At 39.2% G+C, this 26338-nt stretch overlaps 1 protein-coding gene across 2 annotated transcripts in view; it reads left to right on the plus strand.

The window, feature by feature from the left end:
- Window positions 1-310: 310 nt before the first annotated feature.
- COL5A2 (collagen type V alpha 2 chain) overlaps window positions 311-26338 on the plus strand; it is a 115279-nt gene continuing 89251 nt past the window's right edge. Inside the window, exon 1 of one of the 2 annotated variants that reach the window (XM_085321643.1) lies at window positions 311-877. In XM_085321643.1, coding sequence (XP_085177769.1) covers window positions 775-877 — 103 coding nt within the window. In that variant the 5' untranslated portion in view covers window positions 311-774. Of the gene's footprint in view, window positions 878-25738; window positions 25846-26338 lie in introns of those variants that run through there. The other variant, XM_085321652.1, reaches the window with a different exon arrangement.

Consider the following 26338-nt stretch of genomic DNA (forward strand, 5'->3'; position numbering starts at 1 on the left):
ATCCTAGTAGGTAGGAGAGCAAATATATAGCACACTAAACATGCGGGGGAAGATGATGCAGACCCCCTTTGGGGGGAAGGAGGAGGTGATGTGCAGGATCCTGACAGCTCTGTTGCCCCCCTCGAAGGACCGCGGTCGTGTTTGGTAATACAGTTAGTGCAGGGCAGGGGGCAGTTATCAAGAGAGAAGAGGAAACCCTCCGCTCAGCAAGCTGGAAGGGATCAAGTTCCTAAACAGTGAATCAGCTCCAAATGGGGCTGTATCCTCGTTCCCAGGAAGTGTGTGTGTGTGTGTGTGTGGTGGGGGGTTAAAAGCAGAACTTTCTCCTCCAGATGGCTTCTTACTGAATTATGTTTTGTCCTCTTAATAACTTGTTCTGACACAGTGTATGTACTGCACAGCAGCAGCAAAATATCCTGAAAGTGTATTTATAAAGAGAAAAGTTCAAGGAAGAGCGAAGCTAGCTCTGATTCGGTTGTTTACCATCAATCAGACTGTTGCTTGGCAGGGAGTGGATGATTATGAGCCTGAACAAGCWGAAAAGGGGCAGGAAGAAAAGTGGAGGCAGCATTCTTCCTATTTAAAGCTGCATCCCCTGAAAAGAGAGTTTGCAGACTGTGCTGGAGCTGGTGCTGAAAAAAAGGGCTTGCAGACTKTGTCCTGGAACTGATGCTGAAAGGCAGAAAGATTCCCCAGCTGGCTTCATGGTGCTAAAATAACTTTATGTTTTTGCACTTTTCACTGCCCAGGAGGATACATGCCTAATATCTAGGCATGATGGCAGTCTGGGTACAAACGAGAACTTTTTTCATCCTTGCTGCTTTATTAGGGCGATTTGTAACCATAAAAGCACAAGAAGAGGAGGAATACGATGGTGGTGAGTTTCTCTTTGTTTTTTCTTTTTTCTTTTTTTTTTCCTCTGTCTTGGTATGCAGTGTGCTTATTGCATGATTTGGATAAGTGGAATGGAAAACCGTTGAGATACAAGAGTTACAAGATTTTTGGTTCTGTATGTTGAGAAGGGGGCTGCGAGGTTTGTGCTTTGGAAATATAATCAGAAGACATGGGGAAATTTTTAAAGTTGGAGTTTTGCAGTGTTCCCAAGTCTCTCTGCGCACTCTTGTGTGAACACAGAACAGGGGAAGAGCACTTAAATGCAAAATGCTGCTGTGGGGCTCTAGGAMTAAACCCTGTTGCCTGGCGTTACCAACATGTGGGGCTGTGGAGACCGAAAAGTTTGCAACAAAAGAAAACACTTCAGATGAGACTAAAAGCAGGCTCTGGGGTTGGAGGCRAGCCTGAACAATCTGAGCTGAGAGCAGTAAACACAGAAGCCTTGCAGGGTGGAGTCTTTTTCGCACTGAACTACATCGGTTTTATTACATTCTTTGCTTTAGAGAAGTACAAAAATGAGATTTTCCTTTTTTGTTTTCCTTTGTTTTCGTTTTCCTCCTCCTCGCTTTCCTTCTCTCTGTCCTTCCCACCGTCTCGCGCTTGCCGTTAATCCCCAGGGACGGGGTTTGATGGAATACAGGCTCCCTTGCTTGGTGCTTTCCCACCCTTCTGACTACTTCTTCTAAACCACTTCTGAGCAGTGGATTAGCGAGCTGTCTGAAGGCAGTGAGGCTGGCAAGCTGAGTACCTGACTTGCGTAATATGAACTTTCTTAGGCTTTTTTATATCCCTTTTTATTTAATATCGCTTCAATCCCTGTAGGAGAGAGTGATAGTCAAGGGGATTTGGTAGTGGCTGTGCTCTTTCTTCAATCTACATGTGCTGCTGTATTTTAGTTTCCTGAGATGTGAAAAGACTGATTGTAGGATATTCTGTAGCTATTGCACTCCTGTACATATTTTTTTTGGCTTCTTGTGAAACATTGTTAGACATTATTTAGAAAAGAAATCAAGGGGGACTAGTAAATTAAGATATAATACAATCTGCAGTTTTTGGGGGTATATTTTCAAGAGTTTTATTTTTCTTATAACTGGACTTCTCTTGTAATATGCTGCAGTACACAGCTGAGGAGGATTGAAATCCTAATGAATCAGGTGGTGCAGTAGTTCTGATAACACCACTCTACAAATAARAATGAGATTATCCTGACTGTGCACAGCTGTGTAAGAAGTTCCACAGAGAGGCCACTTAGCATGAGATTGGGAGTATAACTCCCTCTGTTTCTATAGAAGAGACATTTTTCAGGTATGTATACAACCAAAGAAAACACTTGTGAAAATAGTGAAGTCCCTTTTCAGTATCCATTTAGTAAAAGAAGATGGCTTGCTTGCTGTTTAAAAAACCCYGGATTTCTGTGGGGTTAAGTTATTACGTGTCATTTATTAGTTTGTTGCTGTTATGGAAATTATGGGGCGAGCCAGTAACACCACCTTCTGGGATGTACTTCCCATGCACTGATGGCTGGGGAAACTGTGAGAGGTACATGATCTGCCAGAGCGTAAAATATGCTGTAAGAAATTAGTGACATCTGTTTGCACTTATTTCACTTACTGGCTTTTCTGTTGGAGAATGTAGTGACTTTTGTCTACCATACATGGGAGCTGCTTTTCCCATGTTCCTTATTTATTTTATTTTTTTTTAAAAAAACCCAAACAAAAAAAACCCAAACCCACACCCTATTTTATAAAACAGTAGAGGGATAGTGTAGTGGTTATCACATCTGCTTTACGTGCTGGGTCCTGGGTTCAAGCCCCAGTGGAACCAGCACCAGGAACTCTTTGGGGAGCTGGACTAGATGATCTCCAGAGGTCCCTTCCAGCCTTGCTGATGCTGTGATTGGAGTGTTGATAGGGAAGGTGCGCAATGAGGAGGAAGGGAATATATCCTGCATATGGGCCTGGTTTAACTGTGTATGCAAGGTTCTTTCAGTTCTGATTTAGTTTGTGATTGAGGCCTGCAAACATTGCAGAATGTTTGTTTTTTTTTTTCTTTTCCCCCTTAGTTTTGTCTTGAATTTAATACTAACTTGTGCAGAGGTCTATGATTAGTGTACATTGTATTGTACTCTAGGTAATTTTATACACCTTGCAGCTTTTGCACTTTTTCCCTTTTAGTTGGTCAGACATGCTATTTGAGTGTAGGTGCCATAGTAAACAAATTTCAGTGATCTCTGGAGAAGGAAAAAGGGCACTTTAGAAAGCTTAAATAAGAAAGATCATCAGATTTTCAGAAAATATGTGAAACACTTCTAGCCATCATTTTTCATGCCAACACTGAAAAAGTGAGAAGAAGTAAATATTAGTTCTCACAAACCACAGTGAAAGAAAGCAATAGCTTTTGCAAAAGTATCTTTTAGAATTTATCACCACCATGAGTATGACATCCATGCCAGGTTGTGTATTGATAGGTAAACTCAAAATAATAAAGCAAGTAAAATGATTTTCCAAAATGTTTACTACAAAAACTGCAATGCCTTTTCAAACCAAATGTACTCCTTAACAATTGTTTTTGGCACTTACCATTTCTGTGTTGAGTCCCTTTTAACTATTGCCAGTTTCTATATTCATTTTTTTCCTTTGGAACCGTTGTAGCTCGATCTTTCTCAAGAACACTTGGCCAGTAGGTCTCTATACTACACACATTTAAAATGCGCACAAAAACGTGAAAAGTAGTAGCACAACAAAATAACTCTAGGCCATTTTGAACCTAGATGTTTTAAGTGTGTCCCTTTAAATGTCATTTATGAATAAAGTCAGCACTTCAAAGGCCYGGAAAGAATGAAAGATCCTAGTTTTACTTTCAGTTCCTCATAGGGTCCAACTGGCTCAGCAGAGCAATAGGGCCAAAAGATGCCCACAAGACAGCTGGAATCAGGAGCTGCGTAAGCACTGAATACTTGGAGGCCCTGAACGCTTAGTGCAGGACTTTCCATKGACAGTGTCCTTTTTCCTCTTCCTTTAGGAATCAGTATAGAAGAAATCACTAGAAGAAATGGTGCATGCTTCTAGGTAGTTGCTTTCCCATCCACAAGTGTAAATGTGATTGCTCTCTTCGAAGAAGTTATTAGAAAAAAAAAAATAAACAAACAAACCTAGAATGCCTTTCAAGCATCTCAGTGAAAAATCTTTCCCTTGATTCACTTGGATCAGAACTGTGGGAATTGTYTCCCTGTGGAGGATTTGTCTGCTGTGAATCGCATCCAAGCGTTGCCATGATTTCCTGTGTTCCTCACTGTAATCCTATATTTGCCRTTAGGCTCTCACCAGTTTCTACATATTTCGTGGGAATTTATGTATCTCCATCCCAGTCCTTTAATGTTAGCCCTACTTCAGCTGAGACCAGTGAGGGATCTGGTACTGATTTAAAAATAGCTGGCCTGATTTCCCTTGTTCTGCTGAGTGAGTAAGCAATAATAACTAAGGGCCGCACCGTCTGAGTTCATGATCCGCTCTGTCCTCTTGTTTGAGTTCTGGAGGTCCTCCACTTTGGAGACCAGACAGAGGAGAGAGGAAAATGGTCTGGCCTTAACGGAGACAGAAGCAACTGAGCTGGTAGGATGGGGGCTAGTAAATATATCCATTTTACCCTCACTGAACTTAGGGAGGAAAAAGGTTGCTACATYGCAGAGTCTCCATTGTAAGCGCTGGGAATACAATAGCAAGGAAATTTTGCTGTAGCTGTGAGGAGGAAGGAAAATTCTTGACACCAAACGTTCCCTTAGTTTTTTTTTCCCTTTGGCCTTTGGCCTTTTCCCTTTTTTTTTTCTTTTTTTTTTCCTTTCTTTTAACCTTATAAAGAGTCTGTAAAGCTCCTGAGGAGAATGATGTGACAGGGAAAAAAAYCTCAGCATTTCCAGCTCTAATAATTTTAGTGAGGATCTCATGATACTTGATTTTTGTTTTCCCCCAAAATTTCAGATCCCAAGATCATTTGCTTATATACATACCTCTGCTGTCTTAGAGTTGAGCGTGTGTGTGTGCCCTCATGTATATAGATACTTAYGCTTGTGGGTTTAATCATTCCAAAGGATTCGAAAATAGAAGTGATTATTGCTCTAAAAAATCAAAAAATGAGAATTCCTCATTTTAAAAAAAGTTGCCATTCTTTGGGGACTGACTCATGATTTTTAAATATTTGTGGTTATCTCCCCAGCTTGTAAAACTGTGGGAAGGAGATTCCACACAGAAATTTCCACAAGAAGAGTCCTCAAGAAAATTGTTTCTACTCTGAGTGGACTCTAGCTCAAAATTATGGAGTCTGTAATTGAGGTTCACACAAGCTGTACACATCAACTTGATTTTTAGTATATACTTTGTGCTTGAAGAGTAATTGTGTGCTTTGGTTGTTAGTGCAGGAAATTTTGCCACAGTGTTTACAAACATAGATTATTGCCATAGAAACGAAATGATCRTTTCATCCTCTCGATTTCCTCTCAGTCGCACTCTCATTCTTGCTTTGGCATTCTCCTAGCCCATTTCTTGGGCAAATTCAACTTTGCGATTTATTTCAATGTGCTAACAATTTATTATTTTGGGTTGATCTGTTCATGTAAAACACTACAGKATCAGTCCTGTTTAATAATATGTGTGCTAACACAAAACTAAACCTTTTGCAATTTATGTTAACTTTTTAGAATTGTTCAGAAAAAACAAATCTCCTCCAAACCCCTGAATTTATTATGAATTTACTGTGAAAACCCTGCTCAGAAATATCATCTGCTCTTGAAGTGGTATCTAACCAGATTCCCATCGGGGTTAAGTGAGTCACAGGATGTTATGTGGTTTGTCTGTAATTAGAATTGTAACTGGTCAACTCACCAGACTGCTCAGTCTTGTGAGAGAAGAAATGCAGGGGTTCTGCTGTGTACGCGTAGGGAGCCAGGGACTCGGATGGCAGACCTCCATCCAGCATTACAGTCCTTTATGAGAACTGAGCAGATGTTCATGGCCTGTGTGCAACTATTTTTCAGTACATAGAGAAAGGCAATGATCTCAGTGCCAGAAAAAAAGTAATAATAAAAAATAGTGGCAATTCCAGCTGGAGACGTGATCTATCCGTATATGTACACTGATTGTTTCCCCCTTGTATGTCTTGGTGGCCTTGCTCATTTTTGTGTGTAAGGCCCTGATGATAGAAGAAGTTCTGAGAAATAACTGATTAGAAAGAATAAATCAGATAGTGCTGAGTGAAGAGATGCACAGTTAGATCAGGGAGGAGAGAATGGATTTGCACTTTAATACCTTGTTCTATAGACAAAAGACTCTATTCTTAATCTAATGCATAAAGCAGAAATAAGTAGTCTTCAGTGTAAAATGAATAAATTAATCAGATTAACTAGGAATTTCAGTTTTTAACAAAGGCTTCTTGGAGTTTGAAACTTCAGAACACTAGGGAAGATTGTTGCACACTCTGCGTGAAATCTTGAGTGGCAACAGACCCACGTTGTTAAACTGCAGCTCTAAAGCCCTGGCTAGTGTGTCATGTGCACGAGGTCAGGTGTAACTTGAACTTGTGTGATGCATTAATTCAGTAAATAATGAGGCGTGTATAAGGAAAACGGCTTTTTCAGTAATATCATACATTAATTATTCTTCAGTTATTTAAGAAATCAGGTACTTTGAAGTTGCAGTAAAATTGCATGTATGTCACGTAACATTTTGAGGATAAGGGGTACTTTAGAGATCACATGTTTACTGATTACATATTTAATGTCTGAAGTACGTTAYGTGTATACAAATCACACCTTGTTTCCACAGCTTTTTATCATATATTATGTTTTAAAGACCTGGATACAATTTTATAATCTCTTATACTTGAAMAGGTCGCCCTGGATTTAAGTTCAGGGAAATAAAAAGTGTTAGTTCTGTTGCTGAGCTACCAAAAAGGATAAAACAGTGATACCATCTATAGGAAGTAACACAATCTTGACTATAATCAGGGGTAATTGGGGGACAGTTGGTGAAGACTTTAGCTGTAAACCTATCTTTTTTGCCATAATTAATCCTGCAAAGGAAATAATTTCCTTAATTCCTTAAATCATTTTGCCAAATCATTAATTCCTCTGTATTATCATGGCTCTGGCTTATCAGTCCATGTCATTTGTTATCATCTACTTCTTAACTAAGTTGTAGAGTTAAGCAATTTTAAGCCAGAGAGAGTCTTCTGACTACTTTTGAAGTATTAAAGGTTGAAGCAAAGCTCCAGCAGCTGTGCCCATAAAAGCCTCTTGTTGAAATATGGTCTCAGGAACACTAAAGCACAGTAGATGTTGTGACCCACATATTTTCTGTTCATGTTGCAGGCTCTGCAGCTGTGGTTTATGTTGAAAACAGCTGTATTGCTTAAAAAGAGTCCAAGTTGGGATGGGCTCATGAACTGAGTTAAAGTGTGCCCTCATGGGTTGTGCAGAGCCTGTGGGCTTGTGCTAAGGTGCAATATGAGGGGCTCATCTTTACCCTGCAGGAGTCACGGGAACTCTGCAGAGTGAGGTATTTATTGGGATGGGTGTCTGGGTGTCTGCAGATGCTGGGCCAGACTGCATCTGGTAGACCCTCCTCGGCAGGTGAGCCACATGGGCACGAATCAGGCTGGACTGGCTTAGGAGATTGATTTCAAAGAGAAACTGATGGGCAATTTTCTTTCTAAATACTTGAAATAGTCTACTGTAACATGTATTTTGCATTTATATCATTTCAAGTAAGAAATTTGTTGGAACTGGTGAGACAAAACATACTGTAAACCTGGTGTGCTGTGTGATTGACGAGGTCATAAAATTTTCATCAATAGTTCAKTAGGTTTTGGATATTTTCCAAGTTAATAATCTAAAAGGCCAAGAAGTTTGGACTTCATTATTGCTATTTCTAAGCAAGGGCATTAGACTCTCTTGTTTCCAAACTATTTCCATGATGAAATTGCATATTTTAATTTTGAATAATAGCCAAGTGAATATTTAAAGTTTTAGCATATGTGAGAGGAGGTATAATAGTTACTTACAATGGGAAATGCAATTCTCCTTAAGTCTGTGCAGTGATAGGGAATTTTGATGTCATTGATGGCACAGAAAACTCTTACAATAGATCAAGAAAATTGTTGAGGATTCTGAATTTTTATTCTGAGTCTACATTAGGGGCTTATTCTTACTGGAAAATATTAATACAGAATATTCTAACTGTGGCTTTCTTTAATGCTTTAGTATCACTGATTGGGACTAGAATTGTTACTCATTTCTTCCTAGAAAAAATGATAGTAGTTTGTGCACTTAAAGATCTCATATTGATTATATAATCATATATTTTGACTTCCCACTGAATTCTATTTTCAGCTTTTATAATTTGATGAAGTGTGAGCCCAGGCATGTGAACTTCCTCTACAATCCTAAGAGATGCCTCAGACATCGTTCTGTGTGAGATTCCCTTCTGCTGGAAGGTCCACGTAGCACTCAGCCTCAGTTAAAACTCTGACATGCAGCATCAGCTATGGGGAGAGCTTGGCTGTCAGTGAATTTGTTAATAAGGAATGCTTGTTTCAGATACTTGTTTCAATAYGAGGTTGATTTATGGCTATGAAAATAATAAAGTACAGGAAGTTTCGGATGCCGATAAACCAATGTTACTGTGGTAGTTAAGATAAAATATCCAAACTGTTGCATATAATTACCTTTCTTACTACGCAGTGTAAAATTTCCATAGTCTCCTATGCTGTCTTTTCTTCTTGTAGTAAGAGACAATTTCATTATTGTGTGGGAGCCAAAATCTTTTGATTCTGTTTTTATTAGCTGGTGAAGATAGGTCTTGTCTTTGGATGGCTTCTCTAAGCTTGGTCTTTGGCCATGCTGCTGCCAGCTGAAGCCTTATTGGAGATATTTTGGAGAATGTGTGTTATTCTCCAACTTCAGGTAAAATATTGCAGGTGGGAAATTGATCTAACAGAGGTGTTTTTATACTGAAAGACTTCCACAGTGTTTTGTGTCTTCACTGRTTTTCATTTACAGCTTTGGACTAGCAACAGTAGCTTGGAGGGGCTAAAGAATTCGTTGTAATCTCTGGGCCTCTGTTCTCTGGAKGATGTGGCTGAATGGAAACACAAGCAGTGTCTCTAGTACTGCTGGCTGGAATTCACAGCTTCATTTAGAGTAGGAATAGAAGAATAAACTTTCTCAGAGACCTGTTCCCTGCTGTGCAGTAGATATCTGATTTAGAAAGTCCGTGTCTTCTCCATATACTCTTGGGTCATAAAATGCTTGTGAGAGCCTTCGGCAAGCTGAAGATCTGAAGTGAAAGAATAAAGGCATAATGATGTAGTGTAGGAAGAGACTAAGGRGGATCGAAAGTATCATCACGAGTCTGTGTCCTGGCCCAATTGCTCCAAGATTAAAATTGCGGTCTAAAATGATAATGAAAATACAGGCTAAAAGACATGAAGAAACTGTTCCTTATTTTAGAAGAACTTCTATCACATTTCCCTGAATAGTCATAGTACTAAAGAATGATTCAAAGACATTACTGATCATTTAAAATGTTAAGTATAAAAATTTACATGTTAACATTTAATATCTCTTATTTTGGGTAGGAGGGAGTGGGGGAGTGTGGTTTTTGAAAGGCAGAGAACTATGCTAGAATGCTAGAACAGTTTGGGTGTTCTGTGATATGAATTGGCCTTTTTCCTTGAAGTATGGTTGAAGCCATAGCTCTAGTCAGGAAGATGAGAAAAGTATAGATATTGTTTAAATTTGTAGTTCTGTGTTACTTTTAAAATTTAAGTAACGCAGCATTTTTTTTTCTTCTGAAAATTGACTATAAAATTGCAGTCTTTTATTCAGTTGATCTGTGAGTTAGCTTGGTTGGTTAGAGCGTGGTGCTACTAATGCCAAGGTTGTGGGTTCAGTCCCTGTATGGGACTATGCTGCGSGTTGGACTAGGTGATCTCCAGAGGTCCCTTCCAACCTTACCATTCTAGGATTACAGTTAACTTCAGAGGCTATTTTGAGAGTCTTGCTTTAAAAAGTCCTCTCTCTACCACGGGCTCATAGAATATGAATACTTTGATTGATTTTTAATTTACTTTCCAATCTGAGTTCTCACATCTGCTGTCTTGTTAAATATCCCAACAGGCCAAGAAAAAACAGATGAGTAAAGGTCAAAGCAGAAGCAACAGACAGAAGCTGTTCTTGCTTGATTGTCCATTCCCATTCAGCTTTTCACAAACGCTTTATTTACAACTTTCTAACAAATCTTTTGATGCAATGATATAATGATTGCTATCCTATGATGATGGTTTTTGTATCATTTTCTGCCTATCCTAAAGTAATTCTGTCCTTCAGCTATAGTGCCTTACGTGTCCCAAATGCTGCAGGTCACATGTTCGGTGGATGGGTAACAGTATCCTGTGGCCCATTGCTGAGATAAATATTTGAAATCTTACAGGGTAGAGGAACTTTCTGTAGACAGTGGTATATGATTAAGATTATTAGACATAAGTACAATTCAGCTATTTTAAGAGTCAGTGCTATTTTAAGAGAATGAGGTTACCCTGAATTATGAATTATTAAAAAGTAATGGAATTGGCAAGTGTATACCTTTTTAATAGAATATAGGCTTTCTCTTTTCTTGGGTTTTCTCATTTACAGTCTGCATTAACGATCAACCTCCTGGGAGGAAAGATACCATCCAGTAGTTGGGTCACTTCCTAGACTCTTGGAGGTTTTCCAAAGCTCCACTTGAAAGTGTGAATTTACCTTATTGTAACTTATCTCCACAAGGTTCCCAGTCCCAGTGGTAGCACAAGAAGTTGTGGCTGAGAAAGGAGAAGATTCTTGGTGGAACCTGTGGCCAGGCCCGTAGAAACCCGTCACTGAAGTGGAGATTAAACACTGAGGGCGTTAGCTGGCAAAGTACACTTTTCGTTCTGCGATCACCCCGATCATTGCCTGGCAGAATGACTGTGTGAGGCTGATATCCATGCAAGCTGAAGCTTTCTTAAGCTGTCAGGTGTTACTTCCCCAGGCCAAGGTAATTTCTTATAGTTTTGGAAAATTCTGCATTTATTCAACAGGAAATTTGAAAATCTGAGAGATTTAAAGTCTTTAGAGATGTGAACAGATCTTTCCAAGTTATTTCAGAGGTCAAATTCACGGACTGTACTATAGGCTCTCTATGCCCCCATAAGGGAGCCTCATTCTTTAGCCTCATTCATGTTATGTACTGTGGAATTGTAACTTATACTGTTGTTGTGGGGGAAATACATTAAAGATTTTCTTGCTTTTCTCAGTTTTAAAAGACGTCTGCTTGATGGCTTTATGCTGTGTCATTGTAAAAGTATTTGATTGCTAGTAAAGCATTTGGTCCGCTGTCTCATGAAATCCTAGACTCAAAGTTAGTGTTGGATTGAATGTAACTGTTGTGAGGAGGAGGGAAATCAATTAATAAAGTATATGATTATCAGTAATGTATCTGTGTTGTGCGTGCTATCTCATGGCTTCACAGATGGTCTTCTGTAGTCATCTAGAACAGGAAAGAAACAGGATGTTAATGAAATTTATAGATGATATTGAAGATTTAAATACTTACCCTCTGCGCAAAAAATACGGAGAAGAAATAAAAAGAACAGAATTATCTTAGGAAAAGGTATGCAGAGCGATTCATTAGTGCTGCTCCTCCCCTCACCCCCAAGTACTAACTATATGAAAGGTGTAGAAGAGAGAGCTCTTGAGGGGAAAAAACAAATAAAACGCGAGATGGTATTATGCTGTGCGATCAGAGAAAAGTAAAACTAAGAGTGCTATTCTCTTTGTTACATAGTAGGACCTAACAGAGAAAAATATTTCTCATGACCCAAATTAGGAGAAACAGATGTGGAATAGGAGAAGAGGCTTTTGCTCATCCTTGAATAATTAAGAGCTTGTCAGCCCAAATGATGCATGGAAATTTAGGGTACACAGCCAGCTGGAACAGAGGAGATATTTGGACGACTATATTTTTTTATTGAAGGTTTTTGCCACATGTTCACCTGCTAGACCAAATAAACCTCAGTGTGTCCAAAGATCCAAGAAAGGAAATCGAAAGGAAGCAAGACAGCCAAGAACTTCCCAGAGGTGCTTTGGGTATGAGGTGGAGCTGATACCTCTTGAGGAGCCCTTGACTCTCTGTGACTGAGACAGTATTTCCCTGGTGTGCTATCAGGTTCTGGAAAAAGGAATGGAAATAGCTTGCATTTTCTATTCCTTCACTGGCACGGGCAGCAAGTAGTATCTTTTTTTTTTTTTCTCCATTCATTTTCCATTGAAAGGGAGACTTTTGTTATTAAAAAATCAAAATTAATACATACACTGAAAATCTGTCGGATTGCTAAAGAGAAGCCTCTTACTTGATGGTGCAGTTAAAGAACTACTCCAAAAGTTGATTTTTACTCAAGAGGTACATGGAAGAGCAGCCAGATSAAACTGATGGAGCTAACTTTTCACATGCTACCATCAGACTTAGCAGCCTTTCTTTAGGAAAGTGAGGTATTAATGTTTTTGAGGTGAGCTTTACAAGGTAGAACTGGAGCGTTATGTGCACTTTGCACCTCAGGACACACGGCATTCGATTTGTTAGCCGTCTTGTATTTTATAAAATGAACCTTTAAAAACATAATTTCAGTTATCTGAACAGTGGAGGGGAATACACAGGAGAACAACTTCCTGAACAGTGAAGGGGAATGCGTATGGGAACAGCTTCCGGAGGTGTGATTGAGACTTTTGTAGACCAGGTATTTGAATCATAGTACTTTTATCTGATTATTATAGGCTGTGATCTCATAGACTCTCAGTTTTTCATCTGAAATGCAATTTTGACCATTAAAGTCTTTTTTTCCAGGAAATCTTAGTGTAATGAATTGATAATGTGTTTTAATTTCAAATTGCGTGTACTAGGAGAAAACCGCCAAAGGTCTGAATGTAATGCTCTGTATTTATTTAAAATATCCTTAATTTAGAACTCATTTAAATTAAGAATGTCGTTTATATTGGGATCTCAAGCTACCAGTATAAATGCTTATTTTTTTAATAGAAATTCAGAAGTGTTTGCACCTTGTTGCATGTTACATTGTAGATTAGTGCAATGAAATATGATTTTAATTTGGAGGAAAGCCCCTGAACTCTCAGTCAGAAGACTTAAATATTCCATAGCCAGGGAGTATTTGGATATTTAGAAAGCTGCGGCCATTTTTTTTTTTTTTTTTTTTTTTTTTTTTTTAATAAAAGGTAGTGTGGTGTCTCAAGACATCAGGCATTCCCACTGCATGGGAACTCCATTGCAAGACAAATGCATCTTACTGGTGAAAGTGATGGAGGATGATTTCCAGATGTTTAAATGCTTATTTTGGCAAGAAGCACAAAATACTGGAACATGCATTGGCAACAAAGAAAGAAAGGAAGTAAAGAACCTGGTGTAAGAGACATCGGGCCCGACGACAGGCAGAGCAGAACGTGGGGAACGGAGCCATGTGGGGAAGGAGAAGCCAGTASAACAGTACGGCTGCTCTGGTAGCACTGGGCACTAAAATTGTATTAGTGACTGGCAGAGTGCCAGGAGTCTACTTCAGAAATTCGGAGTGAGAGGTTTTGACAAATTATCCTTTACCTGTTTTTCATTTTTCCWGTGGAAACTTTTGCTGTAGGACTGAAATATTTTATCTGAACCTGGATACTGAGATTGAGTAGCTTTTGGCATGATTTGTTTTTATGCTATTTTAAAAGGCAGGACCTTCCTTTGAGTTTGTTCAGTGCCAAGCACCAAGCATCCTTGATCTCAGATGAAACATTAGGGTGCTACTATAATATACGTACTGAGACACAATGCCAGTAACATGTTTGTCGAATTGCATGGGTTTTCATGCTGAATAGCTTGACCAAGGTCAAGTGGTGGAACCGAGCTCCTTAGCTCAGTTCCTGAGCAAAGAAATCTCCAGACAGTGAAGCAACTAAATTGTTTCCAGCTGTGGCGTTTCAGGAAGCACACCTTTCTGCGTTAGCACATTTTATCAAATGGCACACTTGTGTATGAGGGATAAATATCCTGGGGGCAACGGGGTGAGGAGAGGGCAGGAAAAGGAGGAGGGTGCAGGCCAGTTTCTTGATCTCTTCAGGTTACTCATTTGCTGTCATGAAGAATGCCAGGGCCATTCACTGGGAGCTGATTTTTATTAGTGGTGTCTTTCCAATGGTTTTAAAACTGAGGATATGGACTTTTTTTTTTCTTTTTTTTTCCTTCCCCCTCTCCCCAGCTGTTCTCCATTTCTTTGAGACTGCCCTGGTTTCCCGGGAAACCCCCTCCCCCCTTTTTTTCCTAATTTACAGGCACTGTGCAAGATGGGCAGGTTATTTTATATGTATTTGACTGTAATGAACAGAAAAAGTAAATATTTGGGTTTAAAACTCCAGTTCAGCAGAGTACTTGCAAGCCTAAATTTAACCACGTGAAAGGTCTTATTTCTTGTAATGAGATGACTTGCACTTAGTTATATTTGCCTTACTACCTTAATAAATAAAGACTATATGTATATATATATATATGTATATCTTTTTAATTTGGAAGACAGCAAGAACATCAGAATCTATTCATTTGGTATAAGAATTAAGAATTAATTAGGAAAAAATGGTGCAGCAGTAGGTAAGTTGTGATCAAAGAGTTGAGTTCATAGTCTTAGAGTGCTTATCAATTATATTGAAATTATTTTAAGTGCACGTAGAGATTATTTTCACATAAGGAGTGTTATTTAAATGCATTACCACTGGAATATTAAAAATATGCAAACTTTTTGTGATYGACACTGATATTAAGCAATGCTGAGTTTTGCTATCTGTATTTTCTGCCCAAATTCACATGGTTGTGACTAAAGGTGGTAGCAGTCCAGAGCAAACATCAGCTCATGCACCCAGCCATTAACAAACACAGCCCAATTTCTGGTTTCAGCAGAAGCCATGAGAATCTGTGTGGCTTTGATGTGAGGTTTTTTTACTCAAATCTTATGAAAAAGTTTATCATGAAACTCTGTGCTTAAGAACTAAAAGCAAGTTGATGTTTTCAGACTTCTAAAGACCAGCTATTTACTTAGTATTATGGATAAACCCCTGATAAATTTTATGTGAAGCCACATAATGTTCAGTGAAGATTTAAGTTTGAGGTAGGATTAGGCATGCCTAAACTAGACAGTAATTTGATATTTGGTGTGTGTAATATCATAATCCGTAGCTCTGCCTGGAAGARTGTGCTTCAGGAGACCTGCCCGGGGGTGACGGTCCTGGGAGAGCACTTGACTACCCTTGGAAGGGGGAGGCTACCTACAGCCCTGCTTTCTAACAGGCCACAGCTGTGGCTCGCTGAGCCCCGCAAATGCCAGTGCGCATTGCCTCAGTCCCACGAGGAGAAAACCTTCTGGCGTGACTGGCCCCTGCCTCTCTCGTGTTGGGGCAGGAATCGCAGCGGAGCAATTTGTGATGCACCATCTGCAAAAGCCGCGCGAGAGCAACGTTTGGCTGCTCTTACTCACGCCTGCCTCAAGCCTCCCCTTAAAGCCTCAGCTGCTTCATTGCGATCGCTTGGCGAGTAAGGTACTGTCCAGCAAAGAGGTGAAAGCTGCCGCTTCGTGCGGCTAAGGCTTTGGAAGTGTGTGTGGGTTTTTTTTTTTGTTTTTTTTTAATCTTGCTAATCCCATAGGTTAAATTTGAAACTTCCGAAGACTGTTGGTCTGAAAAGGTTATGTCTAATTGTGAGATAAAATATATTTGTGGGCTGAAAGATGATGAGCTGAAGTGAAGGCACATGCTGTTGTATGGTGTGTTATTCAAATCTACTAACCATTTGCTGATATTCAGATTAGCCAGCAAACTCTTAAATTCCCGGAGTTTATAGGCTCATCAAATGGTAACTGAAGAACGTTGTTCCTTGAGAGAATTGTGAAACACTGAGCAGCAGTTATTGCAGTGAGTTACGCTGTACGTGCAGGCTATCTGGGGCCTGTTCGTAAAGCCTGTTCTCCAGTTGGTTCTTTTCTTTCTATCCTCAYGGAAGGAAAAAGGACTGGGTTTACTGTATCCTTATTATCTCCTACCACAGGAAGATAAAACTAAATCTGGTTAGGGTTAACGGAGTCGTTCGTGTTCTGACTTTTACTTTGTGAACGGCGCAGCTGTAGGGTTTGGAGCCGATCTAGCCAAAGGGTACATTTTTTCTAAACTAGTTTCCAGTGGTTGCTTGTTAGAACTACCAGCTTACACTTTTGGTCACACAGAAAATAAAAATCAGAGTGATTTTTTTTTCTTGATATTTTATTTCATTTCTTTTTAAGACAGCTAAATTAATTCTTCATCTTGATCTTGCTTTTCTTTCATCTTCTTGCTTGTGGAAGCTTAAGGACTGAAATTCCTCCTTGAAGTTTGGAAGGTTTATAATTTTCTAAGTCATTGTTTATTCAGTGTAATGCAGCTCACAATGTAATGTAAATACCAGGACTCTGAGGCTCCTAAGCATGTGGAGAGCGCTGAGTTGTAACTGTTTATCCGAACGGCAGAGCTAGCTGTAGGACATTCGTCAACAGGCAGGCAACGCAAGTAGCTGATAATCCTGAGCCTGTCTGGTATCTAGCAGATTGTGTGGTTTAGCGTATGCTTAGGCCTGGTTCTGTTGGACTCTTTTTCAATAGGTAAAAGGATTCTTTTTCATCACTTATCCAGTATAAATRTGATGGGGATTTGGCAAAAGATTTTTGAGCTAATGCAAGATAAGCTGGTCTTGCTGCTTCGTGTGTCCATAGAGGCAAGGCTTCCAGTACTGATAATCCCAGCCCAAGATCCTTGTCTTGCTCTGAGAAAACAACAAATAGTGTAATGCAACTACAGTTAAAGTAAGTTTAATAAAAGAAATTGTTTTTGAGTCTGGTATCCTCTGTTAAACTGAAAAACTAAGCTAATATTGTCGGTTTGACTAGGGATAGCAAAGTCAAATTTTCAGGAAAACATTGAGATGTTAGAGAGGGAAAGAGGCAACAGCTGTGTAACCCATAGGGCATTGCAGGTAATACACAATTACAATCATTACATTATTTTTTTTGTGTGTGTGATTTGGCACAATCTTTTCAGGCATCTGAAAGGTTTCTTTCAAGTCTTAATGAACTAAATATATCCTRTTTTCCTAAGGATGATGTAGGTGTGTGTGCAATTCTTCATCTGTAGCTCTTCTATACATTTTTGTAGCCTAGTAATAGATTTGGAGCTGGGACAAATTGTAGATATGGCCATTAGCCTTACCTATTCATGTACTATAGTCTGAAGGACATGAAATGTTTTCTTAAAATGCTTCCTCCATCTGTGCTAGCTTACAATGATTTTCTTGGCTTTTCTTTTCTTCCTCCCCTTCTTTCTGTGGGAAACATGTAGAAGCCTGCTACCAGACGGCTCTGATTTTGAAAATGCAATTGTCTTCACACACAGTGCCTAAAGGCAATGTTTTTCTTTCAACCCAACTAAATATGTAATTAGTTTTCTGGCACCTGTGGTAATACGTTCACTGTCATATTATGAGAGCCTGACATGCTTGCAAAATTCAGGTTTTCTTAGCCTTTGAAATTTCTGGTGTGTCGTGTGTGRTTAAAGCTGAAGTTGTGGGATGTGCCAGTGCTTTAGGTGTTTCTTACTCAGAGAAACTGTCTGCTGAAAGAAATGTCGCTAACATGTACTGTTCCATCTGGACATGAACATCTGYCTTTTGTTATCTAGTCAAAAGAAAAGATTTGGTGAAATCTTAAACAGGGCTGGTATGCGTATATCAGAATATTAAGAAGGGYAGAAGAGAGCTTAGAAAAAAAACTACATGGATTACCATTCCCTTTGATCCAAATTGACTTGAAATTACAAAGAATGYGTATAGACCCTTGCCAACATTTTTAGAAGCTGGTGGCAAGATATGGTCAAAGAGAACTCCTGAAYTGAACAAAGTGTTTGTGCCCCTGTGTTCCGTAAAGGTTGCAGCACGATGGCTGCTCTGCCACGCTTCCCCTGCCAAAGTGGGCTGGCCGGAGCACGAGCTAACAGGAAGGATACTCTGCTTTTATTGCTTGGGAAGGATTCCTTCTGAGTCATAACCCGTCCGAACTTTCTCATTGTAGTAAAACATCATCCCCTTTCCAAAGCAGTCTGTGCACACTGATGGGTTAAACCTGCGTTGCTTAATGCGTTTAAGAATGTTAYGCTGCTACTAGGTAGGGAAATGGGAACATAGCGTGATTAGATAGGTATTTCCAAATGTATGCTAATTCTGAATGTTCACCTCAAACACTTGGCTATCTCGGCCTTGCATTCACAGAGTTATTCACGCTATCACCTTTTGAATGAGGATGTTTCACAGTGAGCCCTAGGCACCTCTTTTACACCAGAAATTTTTTATTGTATAGCTTAGTTGCAAAAGAATGTATGGCTTGGAAAAAGACTATTGCACTGATCTTCATGTGCTGTCCTGCTTGGAAGAAGGTGCTGTTGTTTAACAGAAAAGGTGTACATGGATGCCATCTCGCTCTTTGCTTGTTTGTTACCAGATGTGCATCTGGGATTTAAATTATTGCTCTTAAGATATTCTGAAGAAAAATTATGTGCCGAATGAAAAGATTGCATTCTTTTACCTTACAAGTTGGCTTTCCTGTCTGGGTGCCTGATCACTTGATTCCCTAGGAATTAGTCTTTTTGGAGAGAACTGCCAGTAATGAATTAGGCCTGTTTTCTATGTTAACCATAAGTAGTACATAATTACTTGAATTCAGCTAACCATAGCAATGAGATGCTTATTGAAAATTTACTTTACAGAGCTTATACTGCAGTAAAGTTGAAATTACCTAGTTACCYGTGGAAATTGTACAGTTAGTTGTACCCTGTGCTGTGCCTTCCTCCAGTGTTGTGCCATGAGAGACATCGTCTGAATGAGCACTTCTGTGAGGTTGTCCATTTGAATATTATTTACAATATAGATACAATAATGGATAATAATAATGGCTGCATGTTGCTAATTAGATACGTTTACAATAATGTTCATTTCCCRAACAGGAATTTTTGCACAAATGTGTTCTTTGATATTTTTAGTTCAATCAGTCAAGACATTCATCTATTCATATGGCTCTGTATTTAGAAAAAATCTCCAGCTCCAGGCTCAAATTTGAACATGCTGCTCAGGCCTCCATTAAGGGCAGGTGGATTCAGAAGGCAGAGTTTGTCTGCAGCGTATGGGCAGGAGATAATGAAGGGAGTTTCAGTCTGGAAAGCTGACATTTAGGGCACCAGAGCAGGGTTTGGAGTCTCTCCCTGCTATCTGTGCYGCAAATCTGTCTCCTTCTCAGGGCGGGAAGCAAGTTTTGGGCAGAGATTTCACTTTTATTTAACTGAGAATATTAAATTTCCTCCTTCGTTCCATATACCCATTTTCCATGTTCAAAGCAACGCAACCAGCCAGCGCTCTGTTTCGGTTCCTTTCGCACGCCCAGCATGTGTCGAGCTCGGTCTGGGTCTCGCCTCCTGCCGCTGGTGGAAACTAGGAATTCCCAAGCTCCTAACGTCCCGCTTACGCCAAAGTTGTGCTTATTTTAGGCATTCTCTCTATTTTGAGGGGAAAAAAGGGAAAGCTGGTTTATTTTGATATTTACCAATTACCATTTGTGAAACAAACAGTTAGAAAATCAATGATTTATTGACAGCTCTTATTATGACCGAGTTGATTTCTGCATTTGAAAAATTCAAAAAACATCTCAATTTTTCTTGTCATGCGTAGTAGATTAGCATAATGGGAACAAAGTGATTAATTTCAAATGAATGTTTCAAACAGCAGGATTTTATTTTCACAACTAAACTAAGCTGACTGTGAAAAGGAAATTTAACTGTCATTCTTGTCCCACTCGGCACTGCACTGCCAAACTTAGATACTTCACCTATAGTGGAAATATTTTTCATGTGGTAGAGACTGAAGTAGTTTGAGGTAGAGACACCTGTGCAGATGCTATATGTAACTACTTAACTTAGATGATGAGCATTTTATTTGAACACAATAACACAGTTTGTTTGCACAAGAAAAATGGTGATGGTGGTGAAAATGAGGACTGAAACATGGCTATTTCTTAGTGCAGCTCTCAGGAGGTTCATGTGTTTTACCTGTTTTTTCCTCTGGTCTGCAGTGTATAACGTACATTCAGAGCTTGGGAATAATGTTGGGGAAAATTGCTTGGAAACTTTCACCTGAAGAGACTGTGTGGTCAGCGCTGCGACGCAGGGGCAGTTCCTCTTCCAAGGGCTGCATCAAGGCAGTTGCTATATAGGTAACCAGCCTGGGCTCTTTTAGGCTGGTACCTTTAAATGCCAAGTGGCTCTTTGTTTTTTTCTGAAATCAGCACCAAACCAGGGAAATAATGTCAATTCACTGTTTATTTACTTCAGCTGTCATAAAAAGAGGCCTATCCCAGGCTCTAGGCAGCCTGCCATCAATTATCCACACAATTCATAACAATAAAAGCAAAAAAACAGCAAACCATACCCACATTTGCCAACTGCTTAGCTTAGGGAAAATTAAATCATCCAGCCCCTCACAGTCCCTTAGGCCCTGCAACTTAGCCCCTGTCAAACATTTGTYCTAGAAACAGGCTATGTCTCTGCTGGAGTTAAAAATGTACATATTAATATGTTCCAACAGTTCATGAAATTTCCTAGCTTAGAAAGTTGGCTGTGCCAAGCTCCTCTTCCATAGACTATAATTTCCTTTCTAAAGAGAGAAGACGCATCTGGTCCTACTCAGTCCCCAGGGCAGTATTCGTCCTCCACGTCAGCAAGCTGAAGCTTCAGCGTGAGGGCCAGGGTCAGCTGTGGACTGCCTGGAATCCTACTATTAAACAAACCATGAGTGTTGGATCTGAACCAAACCCCCAGAACTGAACGCGTTGAAACATTTGAAAAGTTCTRTTTCTAAACCAGAACTCGGTTGCAAAAGGTCATCAATGCAGGCTGCCACCATTTCCCCGTGCGCTCTGAGACTCCAGCCCAAAACCCCTCTCTCGGCATAGCTAGCATTAAAAATTCAATAAATGGTGTGGTCTGCTTTCGTTTAGCTACACAAAGGACAGGGAATAGGCTGCATTTAACTTTTTGAGATCAGAATTGAACTGGCAATTTAGAATTATCTCAGTTTATTTACRAATGTTTCATTAAAACTTCCATCCTCTGCCTTTCTCCCATGGTAGAAATTTAAAAGCAATGAAATTTCTGCCGAAGGCCATATTTTAAATGTGATAATTTAAAGCAATCCTATATTTGGAAAAATGATAGATTATTAATTTGGGGAGGGAGAGAATGTGGTGTTATCTAATTGCAGTCCTGGTTCTGGATCCTTGGTTCTTTCTAGTCTGTTGCTCTGTTGACCTTGTTAATAGAAAGTCCTGTAATATTWTTGTTGGCACTAAATGAACCTGGGGATTGTTGGCTATTGGTGTGGTAGGGTTGATGGAGATATAAAAAGGGGACTCTGAATACATTAACCAGGGAAATTAGAATAAAAGCCTTCCAGTAGAGAGGAGCTGCCTGCTGAGTTTATTGCCTTAAAAAAATAAAAGCAAAAACCCTCATGAGTCTGCTGATTTTCAGGGTGCTGTGTTTGAGGCCTAACTTCCATCCAGCCCATTTCTGCAAAGTTTGGTTGAGCAGTAATTAAATTAATCACATTTATAGTGGAGTTTTGGGGTTACTTGTGAAAGCTGAATATTTCTGCAGTATGTTTTCCCTGTGATTACAATGTCATAGTCAGGTAACTGATAAATGAAAAAAAAATCTCTATTAATTTGACTTATTGTCATGACATTTCTGCTTGGAAGCAGCAGATCTTGGAACCCCTTCAGCTGGGGTAAATCACAGCAGTTCCATTGCTTCAGCGGAATAACTTGCACTAGCCAAAGATCTGCAACATTATCAGATGTGCCATGTGATTTTTTTTTTTCCTTTCCTGTTGTTCATGAAGTCTTAATGTGCATATTAACAGTCTGGAAGGTTTCTAGTGTAGTGCTGGTCCGTTCATTTTGGTGTGCATTTTTAAAGCTAATCATATTTAGCAAGTATGCAATGTATTATCCTCGTTAATGCTGACTTTGTGTACAAAGTACACCAGTACATTTGAATTCCCTCCCTAGCCTTCAGGCTGTAWTCTGGTGATACATCAAACTCATACAACACTCACACTTTTAAACAGGAAAAACAGCAAATAAAAGTGTAACGGCTCATTGTCTGCCGCTTACTAGGCCCTGATCCAACGTAGCCCTGAAGTGCATGAATTGAAGCCTGGATCGGGCCCTTGCTCGGTTGTTCGGATGTTGTTACTGACAAGTTTCAGAGCTCTTCAGGTCCCAGTTGTAGACTGTGAATGACACTATTTTTTCTATCGAGGGTGAGGAACTGGGCCCAGTTTTGACCCTGTGCCAGTGTTCAGATGATGCTCTTTCAGAGCGCGTGTTTAATGTTATGCATGAAAACGGCTGGGTTTAAGGTGTTAGGAAGTTTGCACCAGAGGTAAAGACTGAGCAATGAAACAAGCAGGTCTCGGTGTACTAATTCCCAGTSTACAGCAGACTGCATACTGTTTCCAGCGATGCCCCTGTGAACTCTGAGAACAGACCAGGCCTTTCTGCTTGATCGTTCAGAGGTTAGGTGCTCCCTGGGGCTCAAGCTGTTACTGTAAAATAGATTCAAGAATGCTACCAATAGTGTGATTTCCATTTGAAAGTATCTTTAGAAGGCTGGTTTGTGTCACCTTGACTGAAACATTTTTAAAGATTTTATTTTTTAGAGAGAGCATTGGTAYGGCATCAAGTTCTAGTAAAATGATTAAAATCAAGCATGTGATTTATGTCTGCAAATAACCATGTARTTTTTGCTTGCACTTTGTCAGTCTTTTTATCCTCTTCAATTCTATTTCCCTCTCTTTTAAAGCTTATTCATGGAAAACATTAAAGAGTAATCCTTGTTTAGAAAATCAGGATTGGCTTTAATGTTGGCCAAACCCTTTTAACTTCGATATGTAGTTGGTTTAAAAATACTGACTTTGAGCAGAATAGGGTGAGTGAAACATTGAAACTGTAAAAAATGTATGAAGGAATTTATGTATGCGTATGTAGGACAAAAGTAAGAAAGGTTTATTATGTTAATCAATTAATATTAGGGTATATCATTCAAAAAGATACACAAGACATCTGAGAATGTTGGGACAGAGAAATGTTGATGATTCTTTTCTTTTCCAGCTTTTATTGGAACATTTAGGAATAATTTATGCTTAAAATTCTTTGTGTTGTGGTCAAATTGCTATATTTCCAACCAAGAAGCAGAAGATGGTATAAAATGGACTTCATTTGTTTTGAAAAACAAAATTCGTCATTTCAGCAAACTATTTACTAGCAAAAATGAATTTAGACATCAGGCTTTTTACCACTGGGAAAATTCTTAACTGATTTCCATGTCAAAGTGTTCCTCAAAGCAATAAAATAAACATCTGCCTACCTTGCCACAAGCTCTGTAACTGCTGTCCCRTAAGGCCAGGCAGATCAGTGTCCCCATTAGAGCGCTAGCACGGATGTTTCCAGTATGTTGACGTGATTAGACACGTGATTAATGCAGATGGGGGAAAGGGATGGCAGGGCCAAGGAATTCACACGTGAAACTGGAGCAAGGGAAGAGTTAAGTCAGTCCCACGTTGGGAGGAGGCATTCACTTTTCTACTCCTTCTTTGCTTTGCAGCATCATAGGCCAGCACTGAAGTGAAAAAAMCAAAAACAAACCAACAAGTGAACCCCAGAAGTATACCCTTCTTTCTARAAAAGCTTGTTATTTTTATTTTGCTTTAATACTTTCAATCTCTGTGGGATTTTATGTTTGCTCAAAGCTAAGTAATGTTGTTTAGTATTATGAATTAGTTAATAAAATATCTTGTTTTCCAAAACAAAAAGTACTCGAACAAATGTATACGGTTTATTAATGGCCTGACCTACTTTTGCAGTTAGTGGATTGTCAGAGTGAGATGAGATATGATTTTGTCTCTAAGTAACCCTCTTCAGTAACTTCATGAATGTATGTGATTTATACTGTTAGAATATATTTCATTTTTAATGTCCATATTAACTTTAAGATGTTATTGTGCRTTTAGCATTCTCTTTTTCCCCAGCTGATAAGTTGAACAGTAGTATTAGTTTGCACTGAGTAGTTGCTAGAGTAGTTTGGCAAGATAGAAGTAGGGCAGTGGAATAACCTTTCTAAAATTCAGTTCTGACAAACATTTTGTATAGTTGCATTAGATATGGAAATAAGTGCAATCCAAATAATTTGTAGGCAGTATGGAGAGGCAGAAAACAGTGTTAACCTCTGATGTTTATTTTTGTAACTATGGATTAAAGCAGAGTTTTATATGGCTGATAYGTTGAAGATGAGAAGACATCTATTTGATAATACTTAGTATCTTGGCATCACATCAGTTTCAATAATATCAACATGGACTGTGTTTGTTTTTTAGTTGTAATTAAGGTTTATTTTGTAGCATGTATTACTTTCAAGGTGAAATGTGAATGATGGTTCGCATTTAAAATTGCATGAGATAAAAAAGATGTACAACATTCATTCTAAATCACGTAGATCCTGAAGGAGTTAAATCACTAATCTAATGATGGAGTTACTTAGGCTGAGTTCAGCCTTTTGTTGCCTTTTCATATATTATGCTCCCGCTTTTTCTTTTCTGGGGAACCAGATATTAACACACTATCAGTTAACTGAGGAGATGAGAAGTTACACCAATGTGTTAAATAATTTCTCTATTATGGATTTAGTGGCAATTTCCTTTTAAAAAAATGTTGACTTTCACTTCCTTTTTAATGAATTCAGAGTAAAAAATTGAGAAAGAAGATAGTTGGTTTTATTTATCTACTTATTTACTGTKAATGCTGATTAGGAGGACATCTTTGAACTCAAGTGCTGGAAGCTTGAAAATTTAGAACGGCGAGTTCTAAAACTGAATCTGGAGCGTAGCTCTCCCTTTGCAAACATTTCCAAGTTTAGGTCTGTTCATGACCAGTAAAGAGACCACAGGGTCTCTCTTGTATTGCCAGGCAGCTGAGATAAATGATTAATTTCAAAAAAACAAAAAACAACACCCCCCCACCCAAACAAAACCAAAAGAAGATACTTTCCCATTATAAGCGATCATTTTTGGTTATGATCAAGGCAGTGTAGGTAACTATGTTTGCAGCGGTTGATTCAGTTTTCATGGTCATGGTGACAGARTTTGAATGTTGAGAATTCACATTTTTCTTTTGGCTATTGATGTGGGGAGGCTAGTGATAATCAGACAAAAGTTTACAGAAGAGAAGAAAGAAACAAAGCTTACTATGTAGTGTTCAAGAGTAAAATCTGTTCATGAGGTTTGCATATTAAGATATAAAACCAGCTGCTGGATATACGTGAGCAAGTATGAAAACAGTGGTTTCAGCCAAGACCAAAACTAAGCAGCTCGGAGACAGTCAGAAGTCATTTGTTTACTTCCTCCTCTGCCGTGCCTGTTCGGCTTCCCCGTGAAGAGCCCGTCGGGAAAGGCAGAGCGCAAGGCGCGGGGGCCTGGCGTCTTTAACGGCGTTGCCCGTCACGGGGAGAAATCAGTACAGCTAGTGCATTTGCTTAGCGGTTGCCTTCCGGCAATCTCAGGCTCTAATTTGTTGAGCATGACAAGCTGTGACGTGCAGAGTGTCACAAAGACTTTTGGCTGCAAAGAGCATGTGTTGGTTTCTTTCTAACAACATCGGAAAAAAGGTGTATGTGGAGTGCTTTGGAAAAGAGTTGTGGAATTGTTTTTTCTAGAGGGTGAAAGGGTAAGTGGCTGGTTGAGTTCTTAAAGTACTGATGATGTTAATGTTGTTGGTGATGTAGTCGTATTTGTAATTAATAGACATCTCACTTAAAAATCTCAACATTTTTAAAAAGTGGATGGTAAAATGTACTCAGAAAATCTGCTTGCTGTTGTTTATCTCTACAATGTAAATAGATTTTTTTAAAATAGGCAATTAATTTCTTATTTAAATAAGTAATAGTGATATGACACCAGATTTATGAGAGACCTAAACTAGAACTAAAATAGGAGGTTATAAAATGGCCAAATTCTGTAGTTGCAAATTTCATGAAACCTAAAATGTMAGCTTGGTCCTCTGGTAGTATTTGCAGTGCCTTTGCTTTGCTTCCTGCCTCTTCAATAGCGAGGGCATTCCTGAGACACAGAAGTGGGCACTGTTGTGCTTGCTCCCCCATTTAGACCCACTGCACTTTGAAATCCCCSCTGTGAACTGATAAGGAGGGCTGCGTTACAGA

The sequence above is a fragment of the Rhea americana genome, unplaced genomic scaffold (genome assembly GCF_003343005.1).
Source record: "Rhea americana isolate MKP2758 unplaced genomic scaffold, rheAme1 scaffold_12, whole genome shotgun sequence".
Classification (NCBI taxonomy): Eukaryota; Metazoa; Chordata; class Aves; order Rheiformes; family Rheidae; genus Rhea; species Rhea americana.